Source organism: Ananas comosus, linkage group 16, assembly GCF_001540865.1.
Source record: "Ananas comosus cultivar F153 linkage group 16, ASM154086v1, whole genome shotgun sequence".
NCBI lineage: Eukaryota > Viridiplantae > Streptophyta > Magnoliopsida > Poales > Bromeliaceae > Ananas > Ananas comosus.
In genome coordinates, this window is record NC_033636.1 from 8,871,435 (window position 1) to 8,898,891 (window position 27,457).

The 27,457-nt window shown below is 40.2% G+C and overlaps 4 protein-coding genes across 5 annotated transcripts; 2 read left to right on the forward strand and 2 right to left on the reverse strand.

Moving 5' to 3' along the window:
* LOC109722021 (D-inositol 3-phosphate glycosyltransferase) lies at nucleotides 529–2,552 on the forward strand. The gene has a single exon (XM_020249866.1). The coding sequence runs from the start codon at nucleotides 809–811 to the stop codon at nucleotides 2,342–2,344; it is 1,536 nt and encodes a 511-aa protein (XP_020105455.1). The 5' UTR covers nucleotides 529–808; the 3' UTR covers nucleotides 2,345–2,552.
* Nucleotides 3,214–9,341, reverse strand: LOC109722355 (zinc finger CCCH domain-containing protein 8). Its single transcript, XM_020250391.1, has 12 exons — nucleotides 8,916–9,341; nucleotides 8,159–8,397; nucleotides 6,510–6,569; nucleotides 6,338–6,412; nucleotides 6,199–6,258; nucleotides 5,896–6,117; nucleotides 5,425–5,462; nucleotides 5,281–5,327; nucleotides 5,033–5,166; nucleotides 4,855–4,908; nucleotides 4,591–4,728; nucleotides 3,214–3,583 (listed from the first exon to the last, which is right to left on the reverse strand). The coding sequence occupies exons 1-12, from the start codon at nucleotides 9,238–9,240 to the stop codon at nucleotides 3,440–3,442; spliced, it is 1,536 nt and encodes a 511-aa protein (XP_020105980.1). The 5' UTR covers nucleotides 9,241–9,341; the 3' UTR covers nucleotides 3,214–3,439.
* On the forward strand, nucleotides 11,952–17,092 carry LOC109722309 (probable plastid-lipid-associated protein 14, chloroplastic). The gene is made up of 13 exons (XM_020250326.1): nucleotides 11,952–12,444; nucleotides 12,557–12,600; nucleotides 12,708–12,786; nucleotides 12,888–13,004; nucleotides 13,177–13,359; nucleotides 13,489–13,575; nucleotides 14,442–14,548; nucleotides 14,766–14,853; nucleotides 15,058–15,138; nucleotides 15,251–15,327; nucleotides 15,630–15,765; nucleotides 16,006–16,068; nucleotides 16,329–17,092. Exons 1-13 carry the CDS (start codon nucleotides 12,157–12,159, stop codon nucleotides 16,950–16,952), a joined length of 1,974 nt encoding a protein of 657 aa, XP_020105915.1. The 5' UTR covers nucleotides 11,952–12,156; the 3' UTR covers nucleotides 16,953–17,092.
* LOC109722354 (splicing factor SF3a60 homolog) lies at nucleotides 18,570–26,843 on the reverse strand. Of its 2 annotated transcripts, none has more exons than XM_020250389.1 (13): nucleotides 26,541–26,843; nucleotides 26,311–26,427; nucleotides 25,752–25,856; nucleotides 23,871–24,013; nucleotides 23,045–23,141; nucleotides 22,539–22,700; nucleotides 22,113–22,184; nucleotides 21,168–21,317; nucleotides 20,483–20,560; nucleotides 20,084–20,212; nucleotides 19,502–19,648; nucleotides 19,050–19,201; nucleotides 18,570–18,947 (listed from the first exon to the last, which is right to left on the reverse strand). In XM_020250389.1, exons 1-12 carry the CDS (start codon nucleotides 26,712–26,714, stop codon nucleotides 19,055–19,057), a joined length of 1,521 nt encoding a protein of 506 aa, XP_020105978.1. In that variant the 5' UTR covers nucleotides 26,715–26,843; the 3' UTR covers nucleotides 18,570–18,947; nucleotides 19,050–19,054. The 2 variants fall into 2 exon arrangements, with proteins under 2 accessions (XP_020105978.1, XP_020105979.1); XM_020250390.1 differs by having other exon boundaries at nucleotides 18,570–18,950.

Genomic DNA, 27,457 nt, shown 5'->3' on the forward strand with positions numbered 1-27,457 from the left:
GCCTCCTCCGCTAATACTTTGGCCTAACTCCTCCGCCCACCTCCCGATGCCCCATCTCCCGCTCAAAGCTTAAACCCTGCGCCCGGCGCATCGGCATAATTATGCACCACGCATTTATCCTAATTCATTTTGTTTCACATTTACGCCTGCTATTGCGAGTATTGCGAGTGATCCTAAACAATTTTCTACCTCTTTTATATAATAATATGTTAGTAGCTAATTTTAATTTTTTTTAAATTTTTAAGAAATCTTATTTTAAATTTTTGAATCCATCGCATTTGCTATCTCTTCAATCAGTACATAAATTTAATTTATAAAATATTCACTATATATGTAGACAGATAGTATTAAGATAAATTTTAGACAGTTTCTTAGTTTGATTCTTTAGATAACACTTATTGTATAAGTTTAATATTAATTTAAATAGTATTTTTAATGGAAACGTTAAAGTTGATATTCTCTTGTAGCTTATCATTGTACTCACACAATAAAAATATAAAAATTAGAGTTAAAGTTTAGATACCTATTTCTAAGCTGCCCAGCTCGCTGTGATAGTTAGTTGCAATTAAAAGTAGACGAAGAACTATCGAGTCAAACAAAGACGCATCCCTGCCGTACAGTTTTTTTATTGATGCTTTAGATGGAATAGAAGAGAGGTGGCAGCCGGTGCACGATGGTTGGATGCACAGGGTGCAGAGAATAATACTACCTTTCACCATCACCACCTTAATAACAGCACGGCCCACCTCCTCCCTCCCCAGTCCCCACCCTACTCTTCTTCTAATTTTTGTTCTCGCTCACACCATTAATGGCGGCGACCACCCTCCACAGGCCCAAGCGACCCGTGAACGGCTCCACCGCCCCCATGCTCTCGCTCTCCCCCTCCCTCCTCCTCCTCCTCCTCCTCCTCCTCTCCGCCTCCTTCTTCCTCCTCCTACTCCACCATTCCCCTTCCTTCTCCTCCTCCTCCTCCTCCTGCTCCCCCTCCTTCCCCAGCAAGAGAACCAATCTCCGAAGCTCCCGCTCCGACCCCAAGCCATGGTCGGGGGACCTGCGCGACGCGGAGTTCTCCTGGAACAGCTTACACTTCTCCGACTCGGCGCCCCCTCCCGCGCTTCTCAGGATCGCCGTGTTCTCCCGCAAGTGGCCCGTCGCCTCCGCCCCGGGGGGCATGGAGCGCCACGCCCTCACCCTCCACTCCGCCCTCTCCGCCCGCGGCCACCGCATCCACGTCTTCACCTCCGCCGCCGACGACGACGCCGGCGGCGGTTCCGCTAATTCCACCGGCGGCGGCGCCGGCGGCATCCGGCTCCACTTCCTGGCGGGCCCGGCGGGGCAGTGGCGCTGCGACGAGGCGTGGGCGCTGTACGAGGCCGAGGCGGCGGCCCACGGCGCCTTCGACGCGGTCCACTCGGAGAGCGTGGCCGTGTTCCACCGGCGCGCGCGCGGCGTGCCCAACCTGGCGGCGACGTGGCACGGGATCTCGCTGGAGTCCCTCCACTCCGGGATCTACCAGGACCTGGCGCGCGCGCCCGGCGAGCCCCTCTCCCCGGCGCTGAACCGGTCCCTCGCCCTGTCGGTGTTCAAGGTGCTCGACGAGATCCGCTTCTTCCGCAGCTACGCGCACCACGTGGCCATCAGCGACGCGGCGGGGGACATGCTCCGCGACGTGTACCAGATCCCGGGGGGGCGGGTGCACGTGATCCTGAACGGGGTGGACGAGGCGCAGTTCGGGCCGGACCCGGCGGCGGGGCGGGCGTTCCGCGCGGCGGCCGGGGTGCCGGAGGAGGCGGCGGTGGTGCTGGGGGTGTCGGGGCGGCTGGTGAAGGACAAGGGGCACCCGCTGCTCTACGAGGCGTTCGCGCGGCTGAGCCTGCGCCACCCGGGCGCGTACCTGCTGGTGGCGGGGTCGGGGCCGTGGGCGCAGCGGTACGCGGAGCTGGGGCGGAACGCGGTGGTGGTGGGGGCGGTGGAGGCGGGGAGGCTGCGGGGGTTCTACAACGCGGTGGACGTGTTCGTGGACCCGACGCTGCGGCCGCAGGGGCTGGACCTGACGCTGATGGAGGCGATGCAGTGCGGGAGGGCGGTGGCGGCGACGCGGCTGCCGAGCGTGAAGGGGAGCGTGGTGGTGGACGACGAGTTCGGGTTCACGTTCGCGCCCAACGGGGAGGCGCTGCTGGACGCGCTGGAGCGCGCGGTGGCCGAGGGCCCGCGGAGGCTGGCGGAGCGGGGGAGGGCCTGCAGGGACTACGCGGCCTCCATGTTCACCGCCACGAAGATGGCGCTGGCGTACGAGAGGCTCTTCCTCTGCATCAAGAACGAGACCTACTGTAATTACCCTTAATTATTTACCCTTCTTCTTCTTCTTGAACATTTTATTATTTCCTTCTTCCTTCTTCCTTCTTCCTTCGGTGGGGGTGGGGGTAGGGATGGGGGAAGATTTTCCCAATTTCTTGTGATTTTTAAAGAGGATAGATAAATTGTTCTAACGTTAATTAATAATAATAATAATAATAACGACGGATGAGAATATTGAGGAATTCCACTCCATTTCATACATATTTGTACGTGGTTTCTTCTTTTTTTTCTTTTTTTTTTTCCCGTTTCTCNAAACATATACAATTATTTTTCTAGAATTAGAGTACTATACTATTAATAGCACCAAATAATTAATATTATTAAATTTTTGACTCTTAGAGGGAGGAATATGTGATGAGGATGGTAGTCATCCATTAGGATTGAGGGAGTGATTAGTTGAATAGTATAATTTAACATATAAAAATAATTAAATTAGTTAAAAATTTAATAGTCTATAATAGCCAAACTCTATAATCTATACTTCTATATTATTCTCTAGTAACATTATAGAAATGAGAGGGAGCTCGATGCTTTTTAAAATGCCCAAATTTTAGTACTATCAATTTTATAGTCCTTGGGATTATGGATCGTTTTGAGTCCTTGGATTATGGATCCATTATGGATCGTTTTGATGCTTGAATGGTGGTGCTCGATAAATAGCTCCACCACCAGTCTTAATGATCTAATAAATAAAGGCTTGACCTAAAAGCCCAAAATAAGCTATCGTAAAAAGATTATACCTTAATTCAGTCGGTACAATTTGTATAGCATTCTATAATATTATACTTTCTGATTGCGCCAATCACAACGCATTCTACCGGCTTAGATATCCCAATAATGCACAATAATACTGCATTTTACCATCACAAACGCAGGAAAGCTTAATTAGCTACCAAATTGAAGTCACAACAGCCCAACAACACAGTGGAACATTAGACAGAGTTCACCACCGTATGTAGTCAAATAATACGTGAGATTTTTTAGAAAAAAAAAAAACAATAACCCGACTCTAAAGTTCACAAAAAGGATAAAAAAGTGAAGCTTGATAATAGCAGACATATTTGACTGCTAACGCTGCTCTTCAGTTCTCGCCTTCCTCCCCGTCTCCGCTTCCCTGCATCGCGGCCATGGCCACTGCCTCTCCTGGCGGAGGATGGTCGAATCTGCAGTTTGAGCCGAACTTGCACATGCCCGTTTTCATGTAGAAAGAGCAGGCGGTAGCACCCTGCAATCATTTAAGTAAATCAAGGATTAGCATTTTCACCTCTCACGCCGTCGACACATTTGTGAAGATGAAAAAAGACTCAATTAAAAGCATCCATTGCATGGTTAAAGCAGCAATGGGGAGCTCTAAATACTCGATAAATCTCTCAAGGTGAACTTTTTCCACAGGCAGTGTCGATCCTACCAAAATTTCAGAACAACTTTTATTAAGAATTTAAATGCTTTGGTATCGAGTCATACGAAAACTTGCCGACACTATACTGCACAGTGCATGTCGGGCCGTGCCGATGTGTAGTGATCATAAAAATTATGTGCGCCGACATATATTGATATGAAATATTTATTTTCTTTAATAACAAAATATTCTAATTACTTATTATATATTTTTATCAAATCTTTTGAACTTTATTGAAAATATTATTTACTAATTTTTTTTTAAAAAAAAAGAGTATTGAGCTGTGCCATCGATATGGGAACTGTATCATGTCGATATCTTGTTGGCACGATATGGCACAGTAGATATAGCTCGTGCTGATGGACACTAAAATTCTTGACCTTTATACTTCCCATAAGCAATAGTTGAATATTTGGCAAGCATAGAAGTTGAGAGACTTAATGTAGGAGTTTCAAAAAGTTTATGAGCTCCAAAGCAGAAGCTCCAATTTGATGCTTCGGCTTTTGTCGCAACAACGAGTTGCGACAGATTTTAATCAAAAAGCTGTCATATTGGTTCTTCAAACAGCTCAAATATCATAGCACTTCTGTAAAGTTCCAACTTGGCTAAAGAGGCTATTGAAATGCAAGATTACGATGCAAGATTACGATATTGGAGGGGTAAAAACTGAAGAAAACAAAATGAGCATCTAAAGCACATGCTGAAACCATCAAAAGTTAATGTAAAAAAGACGAAGGGTTTTCACCACAGAAATCGGGTTCACAAATCCCATGCATCAGAAATGAAACTTTGTACTAGAGATGTGTTTAATGAGACTGGCCACGGCATTGTACCTCTCTTCGTGGGAGCCCAGCAAGGGTTAGCTTGACATTCAGAGTCTGTTTTGCATCTGACACTGGAGCTGCGCGATCAATAGGGTGGTGAAACCTACATCTGTCTGCGAACTTGCACTGTCCAGTCTTCATGTAGTACTGCATTGCACAAAAATTAAAGAGATGTCAACACCCTAGAGGTAATCAGATTTTCTAGGGCTGGACTTGGCAATTTGTTAAAGAAGCTGGAGATTTAAGCAAGAAACCAGAATACGGCACACATACATCACATTCAACTTCTCCTGGGCGTTGAGGATAGACAGTTGGAGCAATTGCAAGCTGTGCCCAGCAAAAGAAAAAAATAAGGTATATTAGTTATACAACTAAAGACATCAAACCAACTCCAATTTAATTGTCATTAACCATTATGTGCCAAAGTAGAAAGTGGTCATTTCTGCATTACTGATGCATGGGTCGGCTGAAGATTAAAGCTTTGGAAAAGGTTAGCAGTCGGATTTAAAACTCCAAAAGGTAGATTAGTTGCCGTCGGATGTAGAACAGTTTGTCCTACAGCAGCAGCCAATGGTGGAGTGATCGCTGCATAGATAAACCAACCAAATAACTACCCAATAATTTATGTATTCATTAAACTGAAGCAGATAAAGCATTTTTTTTTTTTAAAAAAAAAGCACAATACTATAGGCGGCCCACCATATCTGTCAGGGTGGTTGTAGCGGCAGGTAGCACCATATTTGCAGCTGGTGACAAAAGATATAGGAGGTGACGCATTTTGAGTGCTGAAAGATAAATAATCACTGCAATAGAAGAACTTAATTCAACATGAGATAGATTTACCTGCCAGTCTTCATGTAAAATGGGCAATCAGTTTCGCCCTGCAGTGCAAGGTAAAAGTTCAGTAGATAGATGATATTACTTTAATTTCTACAAGTACATTGGTTTAAAAAACTTGAACTCATTCAGTTCAACAGAAGCACTTCTTTATTAATATCCCTAGCAAAGTCAATTAAAATACCCTCAAAGGAAAGAAAGAGCATAAAAACAAAAATTTAAACCTTCCAACCAAATGAACTAACATAAGATAAGAAACCAAAGTTTCAGAATGCAATTGCAAGCCGATATGCTCGAATGCAACAGTATAAGCTTTAAAGTATCTTGATGGCCCTCCACCGTGTGAATATCATATTTAAAATTCTACTAGACAGAGCAAAAGCCAATAGCACCATCAAAGCTTCTTTATTTAATCAAATGATCTCTACCTAATATGCCCAGTTTTAGGAAAAATAAGTATTCAAGTATGGCATTTACTGGTCTTATGGGCAGTCCCTTCGAGTTGTGAAATAAAGCAGGGGTAATTGTAACATGTGTCGTTGTGAGCATTGAATCTCCACCAGCTAAACCATCAATCTCTGCTGCTTCTGCCTTTACCGTGGCACCAGCATCTTCTCCGCTTAATGGTATTTGAATATCCTTTGGATGATGAAACTTGCAATTTGCACCAAATTTGCACTTTCCAGTCTTGGCGTAGAACTGTAGAGCAATGAAGTTCACATCAAAGAGGAAACAAATTGACCCTACAAAAAAAAGCCCAGGAATGCAGAGACTTCTTACCGTGCATAATGGTTCCGAAGGCCTCTCAGGTAATACTGAAACATCCGAGATTTCGGTTCCCTACAGTTTCATTAAATAACATGAGAGAGAGAGAGAGAGAGAGAGAGAGAGAGAGGGGGGGGGACGACATCCTACAAACCTCCCCATTCATTTCCTTTGGGTGGTTGAACTTGCATCGGGACCCAAACTTACATTTTTGAGTCTTCATGTAGTACTACATTTTGCAATTACCAGATTGCAAATTATATACAGAAGCAGATAAGTCAAAATAGCAAGGAAAAATATAGGTAATCAGAATATCAACCCCTTACAGGACAATCAGGTTCACCAGGTCTTTCTGGAAGAGTTTCGACATTTGGGACAAGTGGCACCTGCAAAAGCAAGATATTAGGGTGAATACTGGAACAGCAGAAAAATAATTACCTTGATTAATTTTTAATGCAATCTATGTTGCAATTATATGAAAGAAAAAGAAAATCAGAGAGGAAATTATCATAGAACAGAGAATTCAGTTTCAATTCAGCCTATGGTTTCAAGTTACTAATAGCAAGGTAGCAAGATTCTAGGAGTTACATAAGATTCTTCCAATGACTCAGAAAAGGCCAAAAATATTGGAAGGCAATACAATGTAGTACCTCCCAAGTTATATGTGAAGGAGGAGCAACTCTTCTGAAGTTAAAAGTCTACTTTGGAGGACTAGATTCACAAAAATCAAAAATAATAACAGGTTAAAGAAGAGTAAAAAGAGGAGACATCGCAATGGACCCAAAAGATAAGAAAAGAAAAGGGAAGAGGTAGCATATAACGTATTAATGGAAAGTAGTAAGCTAAAGAAAACTAAAACTATTCCCTCTTTGAATAACAGTCCAATTTTATTATTTCACAATTGTGAATAAGTAAAGGAAAATCCAATCTAAGGATACCACCAGCGAAAAAGTCTAGGAGGATCAACTGTACAACATGGAATGAAACAAATGCTTAACTAAACATTAAAGTAACAACCAAACTGCTAATCATAAATAGCTAATTTGATGTTTGCATCACATTTTATGTAAACAAAAGAGGGGGTTGAAAAGGAAACATGAACACAAACTCATATCTCAGATTCTCCAAAATATTTGATCCTGATTTTGTAGCTAAGCACGGTTGAACCAATGTAATTTATCACAGACCATATGTAGGAGGCACAAAGAACTTAACATTTTAAAGAAAGCAAACACGACAACAACCTTAGCAACGACATCTCTGTACGGTAACAAATAAAATTCATATTTTATCAAGTGATAGATATCAACTAAACCAAGTGATCATTTTTATCACTAGCCACCAGAACTAAGATGTAATGGCTCTTTGGCTTAATTCTACTGTTACAAAGCAACAGAAGATGGCGTGCTATGAAAATGTCATAATTCAATCTAAGAATGACCTGAAGAAATTCTAGTACATCCATACATAATAAAATGGAATTCAAACTTTTCAAGTAGCATCAAATTCACTTTGTTTAGATTTTTCTAGGAACAACTCCCAAATCCAGAACCTTAAAAGCTAGTCTTTTACACACAAATAGTAATCTCCTCTCATAATAATAAAGTATGAAATAATTCCAATAAAAGCTAACTACTCCTAAGAACCTATGGTATTAACTTCAACCGAACATGCAACTACATGAAAATGAGAAGATTAACCATAAAGGCAGCTAATAATTACTGATATTTGTACATAGTCTTGTTCTGCCGATAGGAAAACATGGATTTTTAGTATAAAGATGAAGTAAATTGCAATAAATATAGAGCATAAAGATAACGTCTAAACTGTTCTCTGTGTAAAATATAGAATAGAATTAAATAGACATGAAATTGTTAAACACTAGTATATCGAATGGAAAATCAATACCCACTATATATAAATATAAATATATATATATATATACATATATATTAGGGGATAGATAGATAGTCACCTCTTTCCAGTCTGGGATTCCACCATCAGGAACCCAGATAGGATGGTCAAATTTGCAGGCCTCTCCAAACTTACAGGTTCTTGTCAACATATAGTGAGCACAGTCCTTCTCCCCCGGACGTTGAGGATAAATAGGAAGATTGCTTTCAAATCTAGGCCGTTTGACCAAATTTGTGGAATATAAAGCCTGACTTTGCCCAATAGTACTATGGCTTCCCAGAATAGATTGATGATAGAGAGCTATAGATAAGTAATACAAGAGAATATATAAGGAAAAAGACTTATAACATAATTATACACTTGAAACTATAATAAGTTTTTTGTATAAGAAAAGAACATAACCAATGGTTATATTACAACATTAGAAAATAAAAATAAGTCATAAACTTAGATTTATATCATGCATATTACTAGCATAAAAAATAGGTGATACACATAGTTATTATGAATCATAATTGTCACTCCTCGAGAAGAGTGTTCCTATAACCACTAATACCTACTGAATCAGCTGATACTCAGTAACTGCAACTAAAACTGATCATAGTAATCTCGCAGGCACATTGCGCTGAACACCCATAATAGTAAAACATCTACTTCTATCTTAAGAATCCAAACAGCTAATTAGCCCAAATAGAAGCCTAGGCACAAAGGCATTGATAGCATAGCGATTTCATCGATCAACAACCAAGTATCTATCTCAGTAAACCACTCATGAACATCAAAAGCAAGTTCAGTGAGAAGGAAATCGAAGCTCGAACCTTCTACGGATCGTCTCGCGCCAGAAACCGCCGCGTCCGCCGATCCAGCGGGCGTCTTCGCGGCGGCGGAGTACCTGTAGGCGTCGGTGGGCTTCGAGTAGCGCGCGTACAATTGATCGGCCCCGAGGTCGTAGGAGGAGTACATGGCCGTGTCCGCCGCGGCGGCGGCGGCGGCTGCGGCCGCGGAGAAGGGGTCGGCGCTCGCGAGCCTTGAGGAGACGGCGTCCGGGAGGTAGGGATTGGCGGCGGAGCGAATGGAGTAGAGGGAGGAGGCGGCGCTTCCGTCGTAGGAGGAGGAGCCGTAGTTGTAGAACTGGTTCGACATGGACGAGGAGGATAAAGCTCGGCTAGGGTTAGGGTTTGGAAGTTGGATGGGGGAGGGAAACGCGTGCCCCGCCCGATGCGGGAGAAGAGAAAGGACAAACGCGATTTGAGTGGTGGTATATTTCCTAAGGTTTAAAAGCATTATAAGGCCTCGGCCCAAAATTGGGCTCGGCCTAGTCGCGCCACAATACCAGGCCTGCTTTCCAGGCCCATGTACGTGTTTTGAAGTCGGCGGTTGAAGCTGTTTCGCCGCCGAAACCGTGTTCCTAACGTGAATTCGGCGGCGTCGGGGTTCTCGTCGCCGACTTTTGGAGTCCTTTTTCATTTTAGGTGTCCATTACTGTAGAAGGAATTAGGGCGTGTTTGTTTCGCCGTGCTAGTCTCACTTCGTCGATCCACATAAACGGGCATTTCAAGGCAACTGGCGAGTAACAATCCGAGGCAAGAAAAGGTTGCGAGCACCAACCTCGACTTTGTGTACGCCACGAGATTGCAACGTCGTCCCCTACAAACTACCTAGGCTAAGTGAAGATGCTCGAAACGTCCGGCCTCTTGCGACCCCAGTTTGTGTATCTATTTGACTATATATTCGCACTAGACACATTCAGAAACATATTCATGCATGTATATACCTGCACATCTAGTCTAGAATATAGATAGTAAAATTGTAGGTGTGTATATAACTTCTATGAATTACAGGCCACAGTGATTTGGCCGTTCAATCTTTCAAAATTTTAATTTTATTATACAATTTTTTAAGTTTTTATGTGAGTTAGTCAAAGGCATTTTGATTTTAAAATTTGATATCAGTTATCTTTAAATGTTTAGTTAGTATATTTTATGTGATTTTAGTAATTATAAATTTATTAAAATAATCAGTTTGAATTTTGAAGATAAGGCGTTGTCGGCTGATTCAAATCTAACAAATAAAAAGATTATATAGTAAAATTAAAATTTGAAAATTTTTGAATAATCAATTGACAAGTCACATATGATTTTTCCCAATATATTAAACCCCCTCAACCACAAGGCAACTTTGAAAAATAGCATCTCATCTTAACTTTTGCAACTTTCTTAAAAGTAATTCTATACAACTAAAGTAAATAGTTTATCAAATTTGATAAATCCGCTGAAATTTTATAGAATAATTTGTTTTTATTAAAGGTGAGAGATCCAAAATTCCACGACTATTTTTTTTAATTATTTGCAAAATAATAATAAATCTCGTTGCAAATTTTGCCCCACCACGTATTTACTGCGGCCCAATATCTTGTGGCTCACGAATCACGGCCCGCCTACAATAAAACCCGCTATGCGCGCTTTGCTGCTCCAACACACGAACCAACCCGACCCGACTCGATCCGACCCGACCCGACCCGACCCGAAAGCGAGCACTAGATATTTCTCTTCCTGTAAATCTCATCCTAGTTCCCAAACATTTGAAATGTTTCTATTTAGTTCTCAAGTTTTCTAGCTTGACGTGCACTTTCGCTTTATTATCAACGAAAAAGGGTGTTTTCTTCGTACATCTTTGTTTTTATATGCCTTGTTGTTATTCTTTGTGTCACTTTATTTTATCATCGAGTTTAAGTATTATTTTTTAAATTATGAAATTGAATTGTTGAATTAAGAATAGGAAAAGGATAAAAAAGTCATACTATATAGATGCATTAATTACACACAATAATATTTTTTATTTTGATGTATAAATTACTTGAGGCAAATTATTAGCAGTTTTTGTTATGTGTAGTTAAGAAGTGTGATGAAAAAATTTGTTTAATTTGTACATAATAACGGAATGTAGCAAACGAGCTCCGTTGTTATCTATTTATTTTCTATGATAAAGCTTTCAAATCGACAATTGTCACTGTTGAGTAAGATCTATATCGGCTGAAATATTTAGAAACCAAATTTTATATTTTAATATTTTTTTCTTATCCATTAAGTAGATATAAAAATGAACAATTAAAAATAAATGTCCTTTAAAAGGTGACTATAGAAATATTGTAATCAATATCAAGAGTATAGATCTTATTTTAAATGGTTTAAAAAATTTTCTAACCAAAATTCAATTTATTTAGATATTTTTTTACCGTTAAATTAAAAAATGTTTCATATTAACTATTAAAATTATAAATTTTGAAATTATTTGATCATTAAATCTATGATATCGAAACGATTTAAAATTTAATTTTTAAATATTTCAAAGTGATATAAATCATGGAGTTCAGTTATGGTGCTTGTAAAAGCACCAAGAACTTGGTGCTTGTAAATTTTTTACCGTTAGATTTATTTTTCGAATCATTTTCAACCATTAAATTATACTATTCAACCAACCACCCACTCAACCCTAAGGGGCCCACATCATCCTAATCATATATTTCTTAATTCAATAACTAAAAATCTACAAGTATCAATAACTTGGTACTTTGAAAAGTATAGGAGCTCAATTCTAAATTATGTTCAACACTGCCGATCGTCAATTTGATAGCTTTATAATAAAAAATAAATGGGTGATAATGAAATCCGTTTTCTACATATAGCATTGCATTGGAGCTCAACTCCATAATCATGTCTCTCAAATTATACTAACTTAGTTAAGCTATGCGGTGATTTATTTTAGAAGCTGTTGAGGATCGGAGGGACATTAGATAAAAGTTGAGGGACAAGGGTGCAAATTTACCTTCCTCCTTCGGACTACGGAAGGAGTGAGGTGGACGCGCGACGAGCTCATGGAGGCAACGCCTCTGCCTCTTTCCCACACGCAACTCCCTCGCGCTTCCCCGCTTCTCTCCTCACTATACAAGCGGGTTCCCTCTCTCCACCTCTCACTCTCCTACTCTCTCACCTCCCTCCCCCTCCTCCTCCTCCTCCTCCTCTTCGACCAAAACCCTAATCCGATCCCCCCACCCCTCCCATGGCCCTCTGCGGGATCGCCTTCTACCCCGCACCCCGCTGGATCGCGGCCCCCACTACGCCCTCGTCGCCGCGGTTCCCGATCCCGGCGCCGGATCCGAGGGGGCGACCGAGGGCGAGGTGCTCCTTGAGGAGGGCTCCGAAGCGCGCCGCGGCGGCGGCGGCGGAGAAGGAGGCGTCGGCGGTGGTGGCGGAGGAGGAGGAGGAGGAGGAGGCGGGGCCGGTGCTCAGGTTTAGGGCTTCGGATTTCGCCGTCTCCGATCACGTCAGCGTCGGGCTTCAAGGAAGGGTGCGCTCGAATTTTTTTGGGTTTGAGAAGTAGTTTCCACTTCTTCGTGATTCGATGTTATACGTAAATGCCGGTTTATTAAGTAGTTTTGAATCTGTACATGCGTGTGTAGTCGGACGAGGTGATCTTTGAGGCGACGGTTTGTGATCCCAAGAGGTGAGTTAGGGTTCCAGTAACATAAGCAGGAAGCTCGTTAGTAGTTGATTGTTTGAGTTTGAAATTGAGTTAGAATTTTGACTTGGCGTGGTTGCTTAATTCCACAGCCCATTGTACAATTCGAGGGTGGTTCTGCGGAAACTCACAAGCATCCAAGCTAAGCGTAGAGGCCGCCGTGCTTTGCAGGTGCATTGGATGGAATCAACTCACCGATACTTGATTTTGCTTTTGTTCATGATCTTATGGAAAATTGTACTGGCAAATTATTGTGTTTGGTTTAATTTCAGGTGTTAAAGAAGCTTGCTCGGCGTCAGCTCATGTACCACTCGTATTCCATGCAAGTACATGGATACATGTTCGATGGCGAATCTGGGAACGAAGGCCTGTTTACATTGGTGCATGGCGTGAGTGGTTACAATTGCTTTGATGCTTTCTTGGGGCATTCATAACTAGATTGTGTAAATTGATTTATAGAAAATGTTCATTTGCCAAGTGGTGAGTGAAAATTGCATCGGCTAGACAAAGAACGTTGTAACTGGAACTATCTGAGAATTTTTCCTTTTTTTCTACCTTCAGTATCATGGAAGTTATTCACTGAGGCACTGGCTTCAGCTCTCTGATTGGCTACCAACATTAGAAGCAACACTGGCATTGGATGAAGAATATGTTAGAAGGGTGGGGGATGACACCATTGGAGGGCCTGCTGTCACCCGACAGTTGCGTCTCACCAGGATTCTGATGAGAGATCTTTTGATTGGTGTAAGCATCTTCTTGGAACAATTTACAGCAGTTGTTAAAATTCTTTTGGAACGTTACCTCCCACCTTTTTGTTGTTTTTTGTTTTTAATCTAATTTACTGGTATCTAAGAAGCACTGTTGGATTTGCAGGTCAATTACTTGCATAGCCATGGACTGGCCCATACAGAGTTGAGGCTGGAGAATGTACATATAAGCCCAATTGACAAACATGTCAAGGTAGTTAAATGTCTTTCAATTAATTTTAAGATGTCTGGGTTTGTGACTCTCTTTGCTTGACCTGCATGGACTGTCCTTTTAAAATGACAAAATGTTTTCTTTTTGTGTCAAATCAAACTTTGTATCAAGTATGAATGGTGCCTGTAGCGATTTTTTACTTTGAGATGTTATTACTTCTTATGTTAGTATTAACTGGGAAATAGGATATATACATTATCTTAAGATTATCTTATGAATGTAATAAGCGACTCTTCTGGAATACATACCTTATTTTTTTAATTGATTTAAATGAAAGAGATCTAATTCACATGAGCTGCATTAGATAGCTGGCCGTGTATTACTTCTATTGCAGTTTAAGGTCCATTTTTTAAATACATGTTCCCTTCTTTTGCGGGAGAACAATTTTGAAGTTCTCACTCAGGCAAAAAAGTGATGCATCTACTAGTAAGTGTTTTTATTTCTTTGTGCATAAGCAAATTGATTACATCATCTATTGATCTTAACCTTTTATACATTGTCATACTATTGAGTTAAAAAGAAGGGTTATCATGGTCTACCATTGACCACCTCTTCTTAATATTGATCGTAGGTTTGTCAAGATTTTTACTTAATGGAAATGAAGTGAGGGTAAGTTTGAGGTATGCAACTGCTACGGCCATGCATGTAGAGGAACTTTGATACATGCAATGTGTGCTCGTGCACATGAGGCTTGTATTGGCAACAGAAAATGGGTACAAAGTAGAAAAATTGACGCCTTACTATACGTTCTGTAGAGACGGAGCTTTTTGAATTGAACAATCTCATCGCGTACTCTATCAGACTTCAAATCTTTTTACCTAAGCTGGTTTAGTCTTTCTGTTTCTTAGGTTGGAATTCTTGGAAATGCTGTGGATTTCTATGAAAACACTCCAAGTGGCAATCTAGTAGATGGTAACACTGACAGGAGAAAAATGATGATTGCATTTGACATGAGGTAAGATAGAGAACAAGCCATACATCATAATCATTATTCTTATTATCATTATTGTTTTCATGAGTGTCTTTTTGATCTAAGATTTCCCTTATCAAAATGGTTTTCCTGCATGGGGCAAGTCAGCTAGAGAGCCCAGACACATTAGAATGAAAGTTATGAAACTTACCAAATTAGTTTGCTTTGCCACTTTGTAATAAAAATTCTATATTCTGTACAGATGTGTTGGTTTCATCATGGCAAAATTGATCCTAAAGGAGCTCATGAATCCTTCAATCTTCCTGAAGTTCCAGTCTTTTTTGACTAAGGTTAACCCTTTTTTCATTTGAAGTCTTTTTACCCGCACATGGGTGATGAATTAAGCTATTTATTATTGGTACTTTTCCAATTCTGTGCTACTACTACTGTGCTCCGAAGCTTTTAATGCCAATGCTGTTATTAAATTTGTTGTGTTATATTCAATGCCTATTAAACTGCTTTATGGGAGAGTGAAGATGCTTCTGAACATGCAGGGAAACGATCCATCATGCTTGCGCGAGTTCCTCCTTCCAATATTATGCCGAAATTCTCCTTCTGGGAATGCTGGTTTGCAAGTAATTGTCCATTTGGTCCATTCTTTTCCTCAACTTATTTACTAGCGAAGTGCATAACCAAAACAACATATTCTTCCTTTTCTGACTATTACTATTTTTGTGCCCGTTTCAGATGCTGGATAGGAACTGGGGTGCGGGTTGGAATCTTTTGTCTTTGCTTTTGGCAACAAAGCCATCTGAGCGGATTAGGTGGGAGTGCGGCACATCTTTCATGACTGTCTTGACAATTACCAAGGAATTTTTTTGAAAAACTATTGCTAGTTTAATCATACTATGTTGCTGGTTTTCACTGATAATATTTTAAAACTGGGCAATGCTGTTCATCTTTTGAGAGAAAGTTGACATGCATATTATGCTTTTGACTTCTCATTCCTTTTGAGCTGCTCATATCCTAGTCCAGTAGCTCAATAAATTGTAAGTATGTGCCGCTTGAACTCCTCATTTCATTGTTCTTTTCTTAGCCACCCTGATTCTCATGTTTCTGCTTGCAGTTGTCTGGATGCATTGAGGCACCCATTTCTATGTGGACCTAGATGGCGTGTAAGTCCATCGATGGATGTCATTAGGTGGGGTTTAGGTTCTACTGCAGTCCGTATGGCAGAAGATTATATCTATGGACGGCATCAGGTATATGAACTTTTGTCTTAATTTAATCCTGCTAAAACTGTTAAGATACAAATTGACAGCCATGAGGTGCTTTGTTTCTCTCAAACATGAAAAACTCTGTTATTTAATCATGAGGCATGGCTAAAGAAAGAAAGAGAATAAAAATGCAAGCCTTGCATATATGAGTTTTTCAAATTTGCATTAAATCGTAGCTGTTACGGTCCCATCTTTTTATGCTAAGAGGTGTTCTCATCTGTGCAGCGTAACAGAATTGCTCACTTCATCGAACTAATTGAGTTGCTGAACCCCCGTCCAAGACCAAAGGTAAACATATCAATCTAAACACACTTATTTTACTCCTTTGGATCGAAAAGTACGTAGAAGGCATGTGTAAATTTGTTATTTCTAAATGTTATCAGTAATTTCCATCTCGGCTACTTCGGATAGTTAACTCGCGAGGAAATGTGACAATTCTCGATTGTCATTAACTCTGTGTTTTCATGCCCTAAGATATTATTTTGGTAAAGACTGTATCCTGATTAGGTACTTTCCTCACTATTTTCTGTTTGTTTTGATGCATTTAGAGCTGGCTTGACCTTCTGCCTGGTCGATGGCGCCTTTTGTACAGCACCGGAAGGCACATAGGACTAACACTTCGTGAACCTTCTCCAAGAGTCCTCATCAGCAATGCATACCTAAATTTCGTGCCAAGTCCTCATTCGAACCACCCCGTCTTTTCTCTCTCATCAGACATCAGTTTTAAGGTCATGCCGACGCCTAACTGGCCCCACGACAAGTCTGGAGCTCCCGGATCTCTCCACGTAAAATCTTCCGTCAGCATAACTCCCGGGAGGCTTTATTTCACGGAAGAAGAAGGTGAATCGAAAGAGCTGAGTTTCCAAAATCATTCTATTCGTAAGTTGCCACGCAGTAAGTGGAAGGCGACAAAATTGAAGGAGCTTCCCTCGAGTCTACCCGCCGTAAAACTCATCGCGGACGGTATAGATATATCGCTTAGTTACGAGTCGTCTTCATTAAGTGTCGATGCGGCGAAAAATGTGCTCCAAGAGGTTAGAACACAGATTCCACCTGAGATGTTCGACGTGTCCAGGCTCGTGTGTGGGTCCTATGTGGACGCGAGGATGATGGTTCTTCGCGGGGCGAATGGATCGGCTTTGCTGTTCATCAGATCATGTTCTAATAGCTAATTGTTGTTAAGAAAATTTGATTCAGAGTTTTAAGTTGTTGCCCCCTTCTCTCCTCTTTCTGCAAGAAGGTTATTGCTTCTTGCTCCTGTAAATTGTATAGTAGTCCGTGCCATTTTAAAAATTTAGTTTGTTTGGACTTCTACCCATGCAGTGTTTGGTTAGAGGATAGGTATAGGGATAACCCCTTATCCCCTCTTTATATCCAAACGTTAATTTTTTATCCGAGAATAGTAGTTCTCGGTTACCTATGATAACCGGGTATAATTATTTTCACCAATATCTTCGTTTTTTATATAAAATTATCCATTATTTTTTTTATTCCATATTATCTATCCAAACGCTATTTTTCTTATTTCCGGGAACAATCCAATTTTCATCCAAAAGTTATTTTTCTTATCTCTATATTTGTACCTATTTCTGTAATAACTAGTTTTTGCTTATACCTGAACCAAACGCTACCTTTGGGTATAAATTTTATAGATTCGTAACTAGATACGTCCATAATCTTCACTTTGGGCACGAGATTGTGCGCCTTTCTCGAAATTTCTCTCTGTAATGTGAGAATAATATGAAAAAGGGTCATGTTACGCCTGAGCAGAACTAGGCTGGCCCGTCAGACCCGGTTTCTTGCAGGTGGAGTCTGGCCCAGTCCATTACATTGGATTGGGCGAAGGGGTAATGTAGGCTGTTCTGGGCCAGAACAGCCCATATTAGCCGGGCGGAAACAGGATAGAGGCCGGTCCGGGCCGGACCGAATTCAAATACGGGCCGGGCCGTTCCACAACTACTAACCCTCCGACCCAGCACGGCCCGCCGGTCAGGAAGGTAGGGGCTGGGCCGGACCGGGCTTCGGGCTGGTCCTTAAAGTTTTTATTTTTTAAAACAAGATATAAAATTTAAAACTATGATTAATAATTTATTTCTGTTCAAATTTATATTTTTTGATTAAAACTTTGAAAATTTTATAAAAATAATTACAAAACAATAAATATTGTAAGCTTTTCCTAAAAATATATAAAACTTTTCCTATTTTTATTATGTTTAAAAGAAAATGAAGTGAGAAAGGGTTTTGGTCCAATATATCCAGAATGTGCCAGGCTGCAGGCCTCCTCTTGGGCAGGAACAGCAAAGGCCCGTATCTAGCCGCACCTCGGGCCTAAAAAAGAAGCCTAGCACGGCCCGGCCGAAATATTGGCCTGGGCCGGCACAGGTGCTGTGGCTGTGCCGTACTCCAGCCCAGCCCGTGGCCGTACCGGGCTGGGCGGTCCGTTGACATGGCGTAGTCCTGTGACAACTGGGGTCAGCCTGGTGCTTTTCCACTTGGACCAGATCTGCTCCGAGCCAGCGAGATTAACTTGAACCAGGTTGCTTTTCCACTTGGACCAGATCTGCTCCGAGCCAGCGAGATTAACTTGAACCAGGTACAGCCCTAGAAAGCGTAACTACACGCCCCGGCCAGGCCCAGGCTGCGCAAAAGATGAATATAGTACTACACCATTAGAGTTTCCTTTCTTTTTTCCTTTTTTTTTTTTTTTTAAGAGCCAGAGAGATGGAATTGCAGTATTATGCATAAGTTTACTAATTACGAGGATAAAATGAGAGAAAATGAAGCACAGGTACCAACCATACATTGTACACTACAAAGGCCTCTCTGATATATTCGGCTTAAACCGAAACTAGAAAATACAACCTAGTTACTTACGAGCGAAACCAAGACAAGCTGAAGCACATTGCCGTCGATCTCATCAATAGTTACTCACCACAGTATATACGAACAAAAACAGAAGTAGATGGTGAACATCAACACTCAAAATGATAAAACAAGTTTTTGGGTTCTCTGGGCTAAAGAGTACAACAAGTTCCTGATTTGTACCAGTTACGCTGCACGCGGAAACTGAAAAAGTGATAGAGCGATCAAGTCTACATGAAGAAATAATTTGGGAAACATGCGCTGCTGCCGGAGGAGAATATCCTCTCCCTTTTCCAACACAACTTCTGCTAAAAAATCAGACTATTAAAAGTTGATGATGATTTTAGGATAAAAAACTGGATGGACGGAACCAAAAAGAAAAATGTAACAAGGGGAGATATTTTTACCACTTTTAGATCAGGCCTTGTCGCTGCAAATCAGTATATGTTTTCTTATTGTAAATATTCCCTTCCTTGTCTTCATACTCTTCTTCAAGATCAGGCCGCCATTTATTAAATCCTTGCCGTTCCTGTATTTTCTCCCATAGATCTTTTGCCTCCTGTCGCACGAATAAAAAATGTGAGCTCCACTTATTATATGATTGCCACTTTATTGTATTCTCTTAGGTGAAAACGCATGAAGGGTAAAAGCCCTCAACTCCATTTTAAGTTTAACACCTAAACTGTATCTCTATTTAAATACGACCCCCTTGGCTTTAATTTGTTTTAAGTCATTTTTTTATTAGATGAATTGAGAATTCTGTCCAATCTGGCAGTAATTTTGTTAAATCTAACAGCTCTACCCACTTTTAGTGCTCGAGCGGGCACACACGAGAGAGAAAAATAGAGAGAAACTTTACCTGAATAGATGTGACTTCATTGAAGTTCTTAGTATTGGGTATACCAAGACAACGCATACCATGTTGGTGCCGCCACTCCTTGAAATGACGTTCATACGCCCTTCTTCCCCAATAACTATGATTTCCGCATATTTCACACTTAAATTCCTGGGAAAAAAAAAGATAAAAGAGTCCAAATCAGCAAAGCACAACATGTTCAGATAACTTATAACAGCACTAATGCACCACCTAATTCCTAATTAACTTCTACAAGCACAATTAACACAGTGGCCTCACTTCATTATCCATCCACATTATCTATGCACATAACAATGAGCAGGTACAGATCGGGGTGGGACCATACTGATAAGTCCAGAAATATGTAATTATCATTAAAAAAATTAACAAAAACATTGTATATCGTGTATATAGGCTGACAAGATGCAAATCTTGAGAGCGCAAATATCATATACCAAGCACCGTAACCTGGAACTGCAACAAAGCAAATAGGCAGAAATAGGAAACATGATCTGCAGTTCTGCAGCATTTGAATTGACTAATGAACTGTGCACTCCAAAGTTTGAATTTATGAATATTGCCTACCTGACCAAGACCATGAAGCTTGTAAAGCCAATAGGGGATAGGCTTGCCATCCCAACCCATAGGTAGCTTCAGAGGGTTATAAATCTGCTGTTCTTCGTCATCACTTTCAGTATCGGCTTGTACATCCTCCTGTTTAAAACATCAAGAGCACATCAACACAACTGCTAGAAAGCAATAAAGTAAAGGAAAGCAGCATTAAAAGTTTTGAAATAATAATCAACAATATTTAATGTTTTATCACAAACTGTTGTGCAGTTTTCAACTGTGGTATTTGATATTATTCTTACTGCAACTGAGTAAATGCTTTAATATCACTTTATTTTGTCAAAAATATAAGATATGAATGTAGTATAACTATCACAGGAGACAGTAAATATATAATAATTGAATGAAAACTACCTCTTCACGCTCTGCTTCCATTTCTTCGTACGTCAAGGTTGGCTTTTTCTCAGCATTTTCCATTGTCTGAGTAATAGTCTGCAAAAAAGATATTGACATTAGAGATATCTTAGTTTTGTAGTGTTATAATGCTAATATTCATATAACTAAGCACATAGGGTATCTTCTCAGTGGTTGAGCTTCTGCATGAGCATGTCCTCTGTCATGTTTTACAACTAATTCTATCCGCTGGACTAGGCAGAAAATCTAGGTCAGAGATGAAATATTTACAAGCTATAATAGGTTTTGGATAAAAAGAACATATAAACATTAACATTGTACAAACACCTATAGAAAAACAAGGATAAAAACAAGAGTTACAAGACGATGCATTATATAGGCATACTCTGTTTTTTTTTTCCAATAATGCCAATAGGCAACCCCAACTCCGTAAAAAAAAACCCCTAGCTGTGAGCACTTCCAGGCTCGACTTTGGTAGACAAGCACCTCCGGTAACAACCCCTTCTAGTCTAAATTGTTTGCACTAACATGTCAAGTAGTTACTGGTCCTCTGATGTCATAGATTCCAGATAGCAGATTGCAGGGAATCAATCACAAAACTCCAAGCAGCTGAACATGCTATATGTTTCAAATGAGATAAGACAGAATAATGGCAGCAAACGAACTGAATAGAAAAGAAGCAAACCTCTTTTAGTAATTCACAGAGCCGTTGCATCTTAACTTCCATCAATGCAATTTCCTTCTTCAAACTGAGCTGCTCCGCTGCCCCATTTTGCACAGAACTCCATGAACCTTTGGCGAAATGTTTTCTGTCCAGTTGCTTCAAGGGAGTGTGCTGTACAGCAGAACACTTTAATGATTAAAAGAACAGATTAAAGAAGGAAAACAAGATTACTGCAGATTACTGCAGCATGTACCACAATAGCTAATGGTTAATTTAATTTAAATAAAAAAGGGCTCAAACTAATTAACGGCCATCCTTTAACCTTGAAAAGCTACAGTTGCATACAGTTCTAAACAAGCAATAGCATTCACAAAGTACATATTTTAGCCATTAATTCACATGCAAGTACGAAGAAATAAGACCCTACGCTGGTCTTAACTTAGATTGGATCAATATCACTAGGAAAACCCTGCAAGATCCTCTTCAATGCATAAACATCAGCCGAACACCCTGAATTTTACTTGGGATGTAAGAATGGAGCATTACAGAGCTGCTTTTCCAATAGCTTGTTAATAATCACCTCCCTAATTTATAAGAGTCATTGACTCTCCAAGGAACTGGAAAATCATGATGCTAATCACATTGCTATGGAATATTATACAATGAAAAACATGTCGACAATTTGAGAGTCAGTAACAGTGGAAATATTATGTCAGGAGATTTGTACGTAGAAAAAAGAAGAAAAGAAGAATCAACAAAATATACTTATGAAATTCAAGTGGTACCCATTAATGTGGCAACAACGACGACAACGACAACAAAAAAATAATTAAAAAAAAAATCAATGCTCAATATACTGAAAATTGACCATTTAACAATAGATAAAAGATAAAGGAAGAATTCTTCTGATGAGAAGACCTGTTTTATTTATAACTTACAAAAAGAAGTAATGAGTATGTCATTTACCTTCAGTAAAAACAGCCTCTCTGCACGCTGCCGAACTGTACCACCAGATTTCAATCCATAAGCAGCCAGGGCCTATCAAAATATCCAGTTGATTAAAAAAAATATTAACCCAAATAGATTGATAATGACACTGAGGAAAACTAATCAAGCAGCTATTACAGAATGTATAATCAATGAAGAACAGGCTAAATGAGACATTTTTACCAAATGCTTTGACTACAAATACTACTCTCACAAGTTAATGCATTCCAATGCACCTAAATGCCTCAGAATATTTTAAGACAAAATGAATTGTTGAAATGGGTGACTTTACTTCGAGAAACTAAAGTTCTTCCACTGATTTGTCAATCAGCATGACGATATGAATCTTCAAATTACCACTAAAGAAATCTTAAAAAGAATAACAGGAAAAGGAGACCCTCCAACCTCTTTCAATTTTTCAGGGCCCAGTTCCGTGAGTTCTTCAACAGTACTGTAGTAATCAAGATCTACTATTGACTCCAGTGATGTGTTCCCCTTATCAGTGCCTCCGTTCTCCCACCCAGGAACCTTGCCTTCAGCCCAGAGTTCCTCAAACTCAGTTTCCAACTATCAAAAATCAAATGACCTTTCAACAAGGGAGTATTATATGGAAAGTTTATTGTGCAGGTAACAAGCAGAAAGGATGCCTTTCAAAAATGAATCAACAATTTTCTATTTATCAATTCTTGATTATAAAGAATAACAAAAGAATGATGGCAAAAGAAAAAAAAATGTGAGTAGACGCTGATTGCTGACAAATGTATAATTTAGTAGACGCACATATAACTTCTTCCTATCATGAACAGGAAGGACAAAGTCACAGGCATGTAATGCTTGCTCTTTGGTAAGTCCTACGGTGCAATAAGTTCATAACAACTTTCACCACAGAAAATGGCGTGGCTTATACAAACCTTTGAAAATATTCTACCAAGGTCTTGCAATGGCTGTGTACGCTCTAAAAATGATATAAGATACTCCAAGAGATGCTCCAAGTATTCTCGGTATTGCCTGCAAATGCACGAATACTATTAGAAGTACTTTCTGCTGGGATAGAATATGCAATGCATTATTTGCTACGACATCAACATGTTAGCATAACATAACAGTTCTTCCCCAAAGAATAAGCAGGTTCTTTTTTAATATTCAACAATCTAAATCTAATCATGATTGACCTAGAAATAAACCATTTAAACATAAGATACATAACATAGCTGTTTCCCCTAAAGTAGGGGGTGTTTAGGTCTACAGTAAGAATTGGAATTGGAATGGCAAGGACCTATTCAACCAACAAGTCTGGTTTGCAATAGGTTTCTATCCCACATTCCCACCTTGGAATGACATAGCATTTTGTCTTCTTAGCTCGATTCAAATTAAGGTGATTAAATAACCCATACCACCTTGGAATGAAAATCGAAGTGAAACTCTCACCAACCAAATGGTTGGTCTCAGGTTGATCATCCAATTCCCATACCAGCCCAAAACTTCCCCAACCATGCCCAGTTTCTCATCAGAAAATCTGACTCTTTCTGAAGCCAAATCAGAAGACACCACCAATTCACATTCCATCAAAGAAAATGAAGAGATACGCTAGATAATATGTGCACTGGTTACAAAAGAAATCAGCAAAACATATAAGACAATTTTAATGGTGATGCTTATTTCTTGCCAAAAGAACCTAGACTTTGTTAGTACTTTTAGAAGTATCAGTAAAAACTCAAATTAATCAAAGGCCCATACCTGGTCAACTTCAGATTCAGAGGAATCTTGTCGGTCTGAGAAAATGTACCCACATAAGCAGAGTATTCCATCGGCGCTCCAAATTTTGAATTGATAAACTCATTGTACAATTCGTGCATGTCAAGGAACCGACCAAAAGCTTCCTATTGCAATTCAAAAATCACAAGAGGAGTTACTTTGCTCAGAGAAGATAAAGAATAAAACATTGGCAAATCAACAATATAATTATTGCATAGAACGTCATGTAAGACTGCAAAGTACTAGCCATACAACATGCATCGGGCAAGACTTATTCTACAAAAAGTTGAAAACCTTTCTTTGAATTCCCAGGGTGTGTGAACCACCATTTATATATAAAAGGCATAAGAGGAAAATTAATTACTGTTTCTATTAGAAGGCTACATCCCCTAAATCTTACCATGCATGCCACCGTAGTCCTACACGCAGATCCTGCAGAAATTAAAATACATATATCACAAGAGGTACCACTCAGTCAATTTTTATTGTCGTATATAAAATGTAACAACCAGCTCAAACATTCCAAAAGAGACTCAACAGTATGGAAAAGACAAATCAGAGCTGTAATCAACCCTTTCGCTGCTGCCAGCTACATGTTAAAAATTTAAAATGGAGGACAAAGACTCATGGACGGGGGCAAAAGGGGGACAGATACATATGACATTTTATTGACCTCAAATAACATTTGCCTTCTATTTCTCTCTCAATTTTGAAGGCATAAAAACTGTGGAAGATGATGTGTGGAACCTACAACAAGGTCCCAATTGGCCAGGCTGACAATCCCTTGCAAGTGCTATTTGAGTATAGCTTGTTGAACAAGCTTAACTGTTTTCCGACTAATATTACCCCAATAGCTTTCAGCTGCCGCAAAAGAAAAAAGCTTCAAATTGAAGCTTCTTTCTAGGCAAAAAGCATAACACAGTTTCCTGTCCCAGTAAGTTATAGACTCACTGTTTCCTGTCCCAGTAAGTTACAGACTCTCTGTTCGTTGAATGTTTCATTGCGACTTTTGTCAGTAGAGAAGTGGTCACAAAGCCAGTCCAACAGGAACAAAGTTCTCTAAATATCTGAATTCATTCAACCTATACCTCATTGGACAACACATTCACAACTTGAGGCAAGCGCTAGCAAAGCATCTTCTGGTGAGTAGCACTAAATTGCTGTGCTGCATAGTAGGAATTGAAGGCCTCCTCTAGACAAACACTTGGAGTCATCATGTTAATATCATAACATTAAGTACATCAATAAAACAATGAGAAATATGATTTTCATCAATTTATCCATTTTACATTTCCTCTTTACTTGTAGTTCTGCCTTTTAATCCTATCTGAGTTACACATCCATTTCATAGAACCATATGGCATTCCATCTATCATCATGGCGGTGTTTTCCACCCAAAGAACCCTCAGTGAACCAATAAGATGCATCGACAGACCACGGTCAAGCAAGAACCAAAAGATTGACTATAAGTATATAATAAACAATTACTTTGACACCCGATAGCACTGCAACAGGAAGAGCTTGTGGCTAACCCTCAAAACAAACCATTATATTTTTTAAATCTCCAAATGTTCGCATACCAAGTACAAAATGAACCAGGGACGTCAGCTAGCTTGAATAGCCATGTAGTTTGTATCACTTAAACGATGATAACTATTTAACTATGAGGAGCTGAGGAGCTAATTAGACATATTTCACAGGTCCAAATAGGAACTCTGAAATGGGAGGTGAAAAACCTAGTTGCAGACAAAAGTTCACACTTAACAACAGATGCAAGAACATTACAAACCTCAATGCATCAATTAACAGAATAAACATGACATTCAAGTTGAAACAGCCAGAACAATGTAAATAAGTGACTACCTCGCCACTGAATTCAATGTGCGGCTCCTCCTTCAGCAACTCCTCATAGTCTTCAGTTGCATCAACAACACGAGCAGCAGGATGTCTCCTGTGGTAGTCGCGAATCTGTTCAAAAGAAGGCATAAAGCCAACAGTTCAAGTATAAGTCTAAAAGCAATGGAGGCTCATGAATAGGTAGGAAAGGTAAAGACACTCGCTTTCAGAGCACGCAGAGGTTCCACTCATGAAACCGGCACTACCAATACAGTACAAATTGGCCAATTTGGAGTGGGAAAAGAGAACAGTTTAAAGTTGGAGCAAAAAAGAAAGAAAGGAAACAGCTTTTCATTGTTCCTTTTACCCAAATGGTAAATCACTTAAAAAAAAAAAGTAGTTCACAACATTGTGTGCTGGAACAGTTACAAGTAATTATAGGATTTAAATAAAGCTCCTTACACTTGGTTTTTCTAACTCATCAGCTAAGTATCTAAATTAAGCAGAACGAGAAGAAAAAATGGATTTCCTGAAGCTTGCAACACTCAATCAGCTACTGCTAACTTTAGGATTTAACGAATCTCACCTCCTTTAAGCGATCATAGAAAGCGCCGAACAAATTGGAGGGGCCACTCGGCCCTTGCCCTCCCAACGCCGCGATCTCGTCCCTCCTCGCGTTATCCTTGTCCTCGTATATCTCCACCTTAACCAATTCCATTTCACGTCAACAACAAAACCCTAATTTTCGCCCCGAAGAAAACGAAGACGAGACAAAAAAAAAAAGCAACAGAGGCGTCGCGGATTCAAGGGACTCACGAGCTTATCGGTGGTGGAGATGATGAGATCGATCATGTGGCGGACGCGCTGGTTCTGGAAGAGGCGCTCGCGGTTGTTGGCGGGCTCCCCCTGGAGCTCCCGTACGATGAGCCGCTCCAGGCGCTCCACGTCCTCGTGCGCCGCGCGCGTCACCTCGAGGAGCGTCGACGACATGGCCGAGCTTCGGAGACTCGGTGGAGACGAGGAGAGGGAGAGGAGAGAGAGCGCGTGAGAGAGAGGTTTCTAGGGTTTATCGTGGAGCGAGCGCGGCGGAGACGAAGAAGAAGCAGCGCGGAGGTTCTACTAATGAGCGAGATGGGGATTGGGATACGGTAGTGGTGTGATTGGACCCGATAAACCACATCGAACCCGATAATGATATCGGGTCAAGTTTCGGGCCCATTAATGATACTGGGCTCTTCTTTTCTTGGCCCATTAATAGGACTATTGGGCCGAGGGTCCAAAATTTATGCTCAAAATAATCAAATTATAATTGGGCCAAAACCCAGAAAAAACAAACACCCAAATGTTGTCTACACAAAGGCATAATGCACTACCGTTTTTACACTATTTTATATAATGTAATTAATAAAATTTTTTGCATAATATTTTTACATATTAAATATTTATATTTTTATATTTTTATGAAACTTACTTTAAAAATGGACTAAACAAAGCCGATTGAGTATTGGGCATTGGGCCTGGATTTGGGCTAGGCTTAATTTTGTTCACGAATTACGGGCCAACGCGTCGGGCTGGTCTTCGGCGGATTTTAAGAAAATAAATCAAACAAGCATTTTAATTGATAAATTTTTTCCTCACCAGGGAAAATGTTGTTTACGATTTAAATAAGAGCTTCTACTTTTAAAATCTAGATGATAATTTCAACTTTTCATCTTAACGCTTCTTTTTTATAT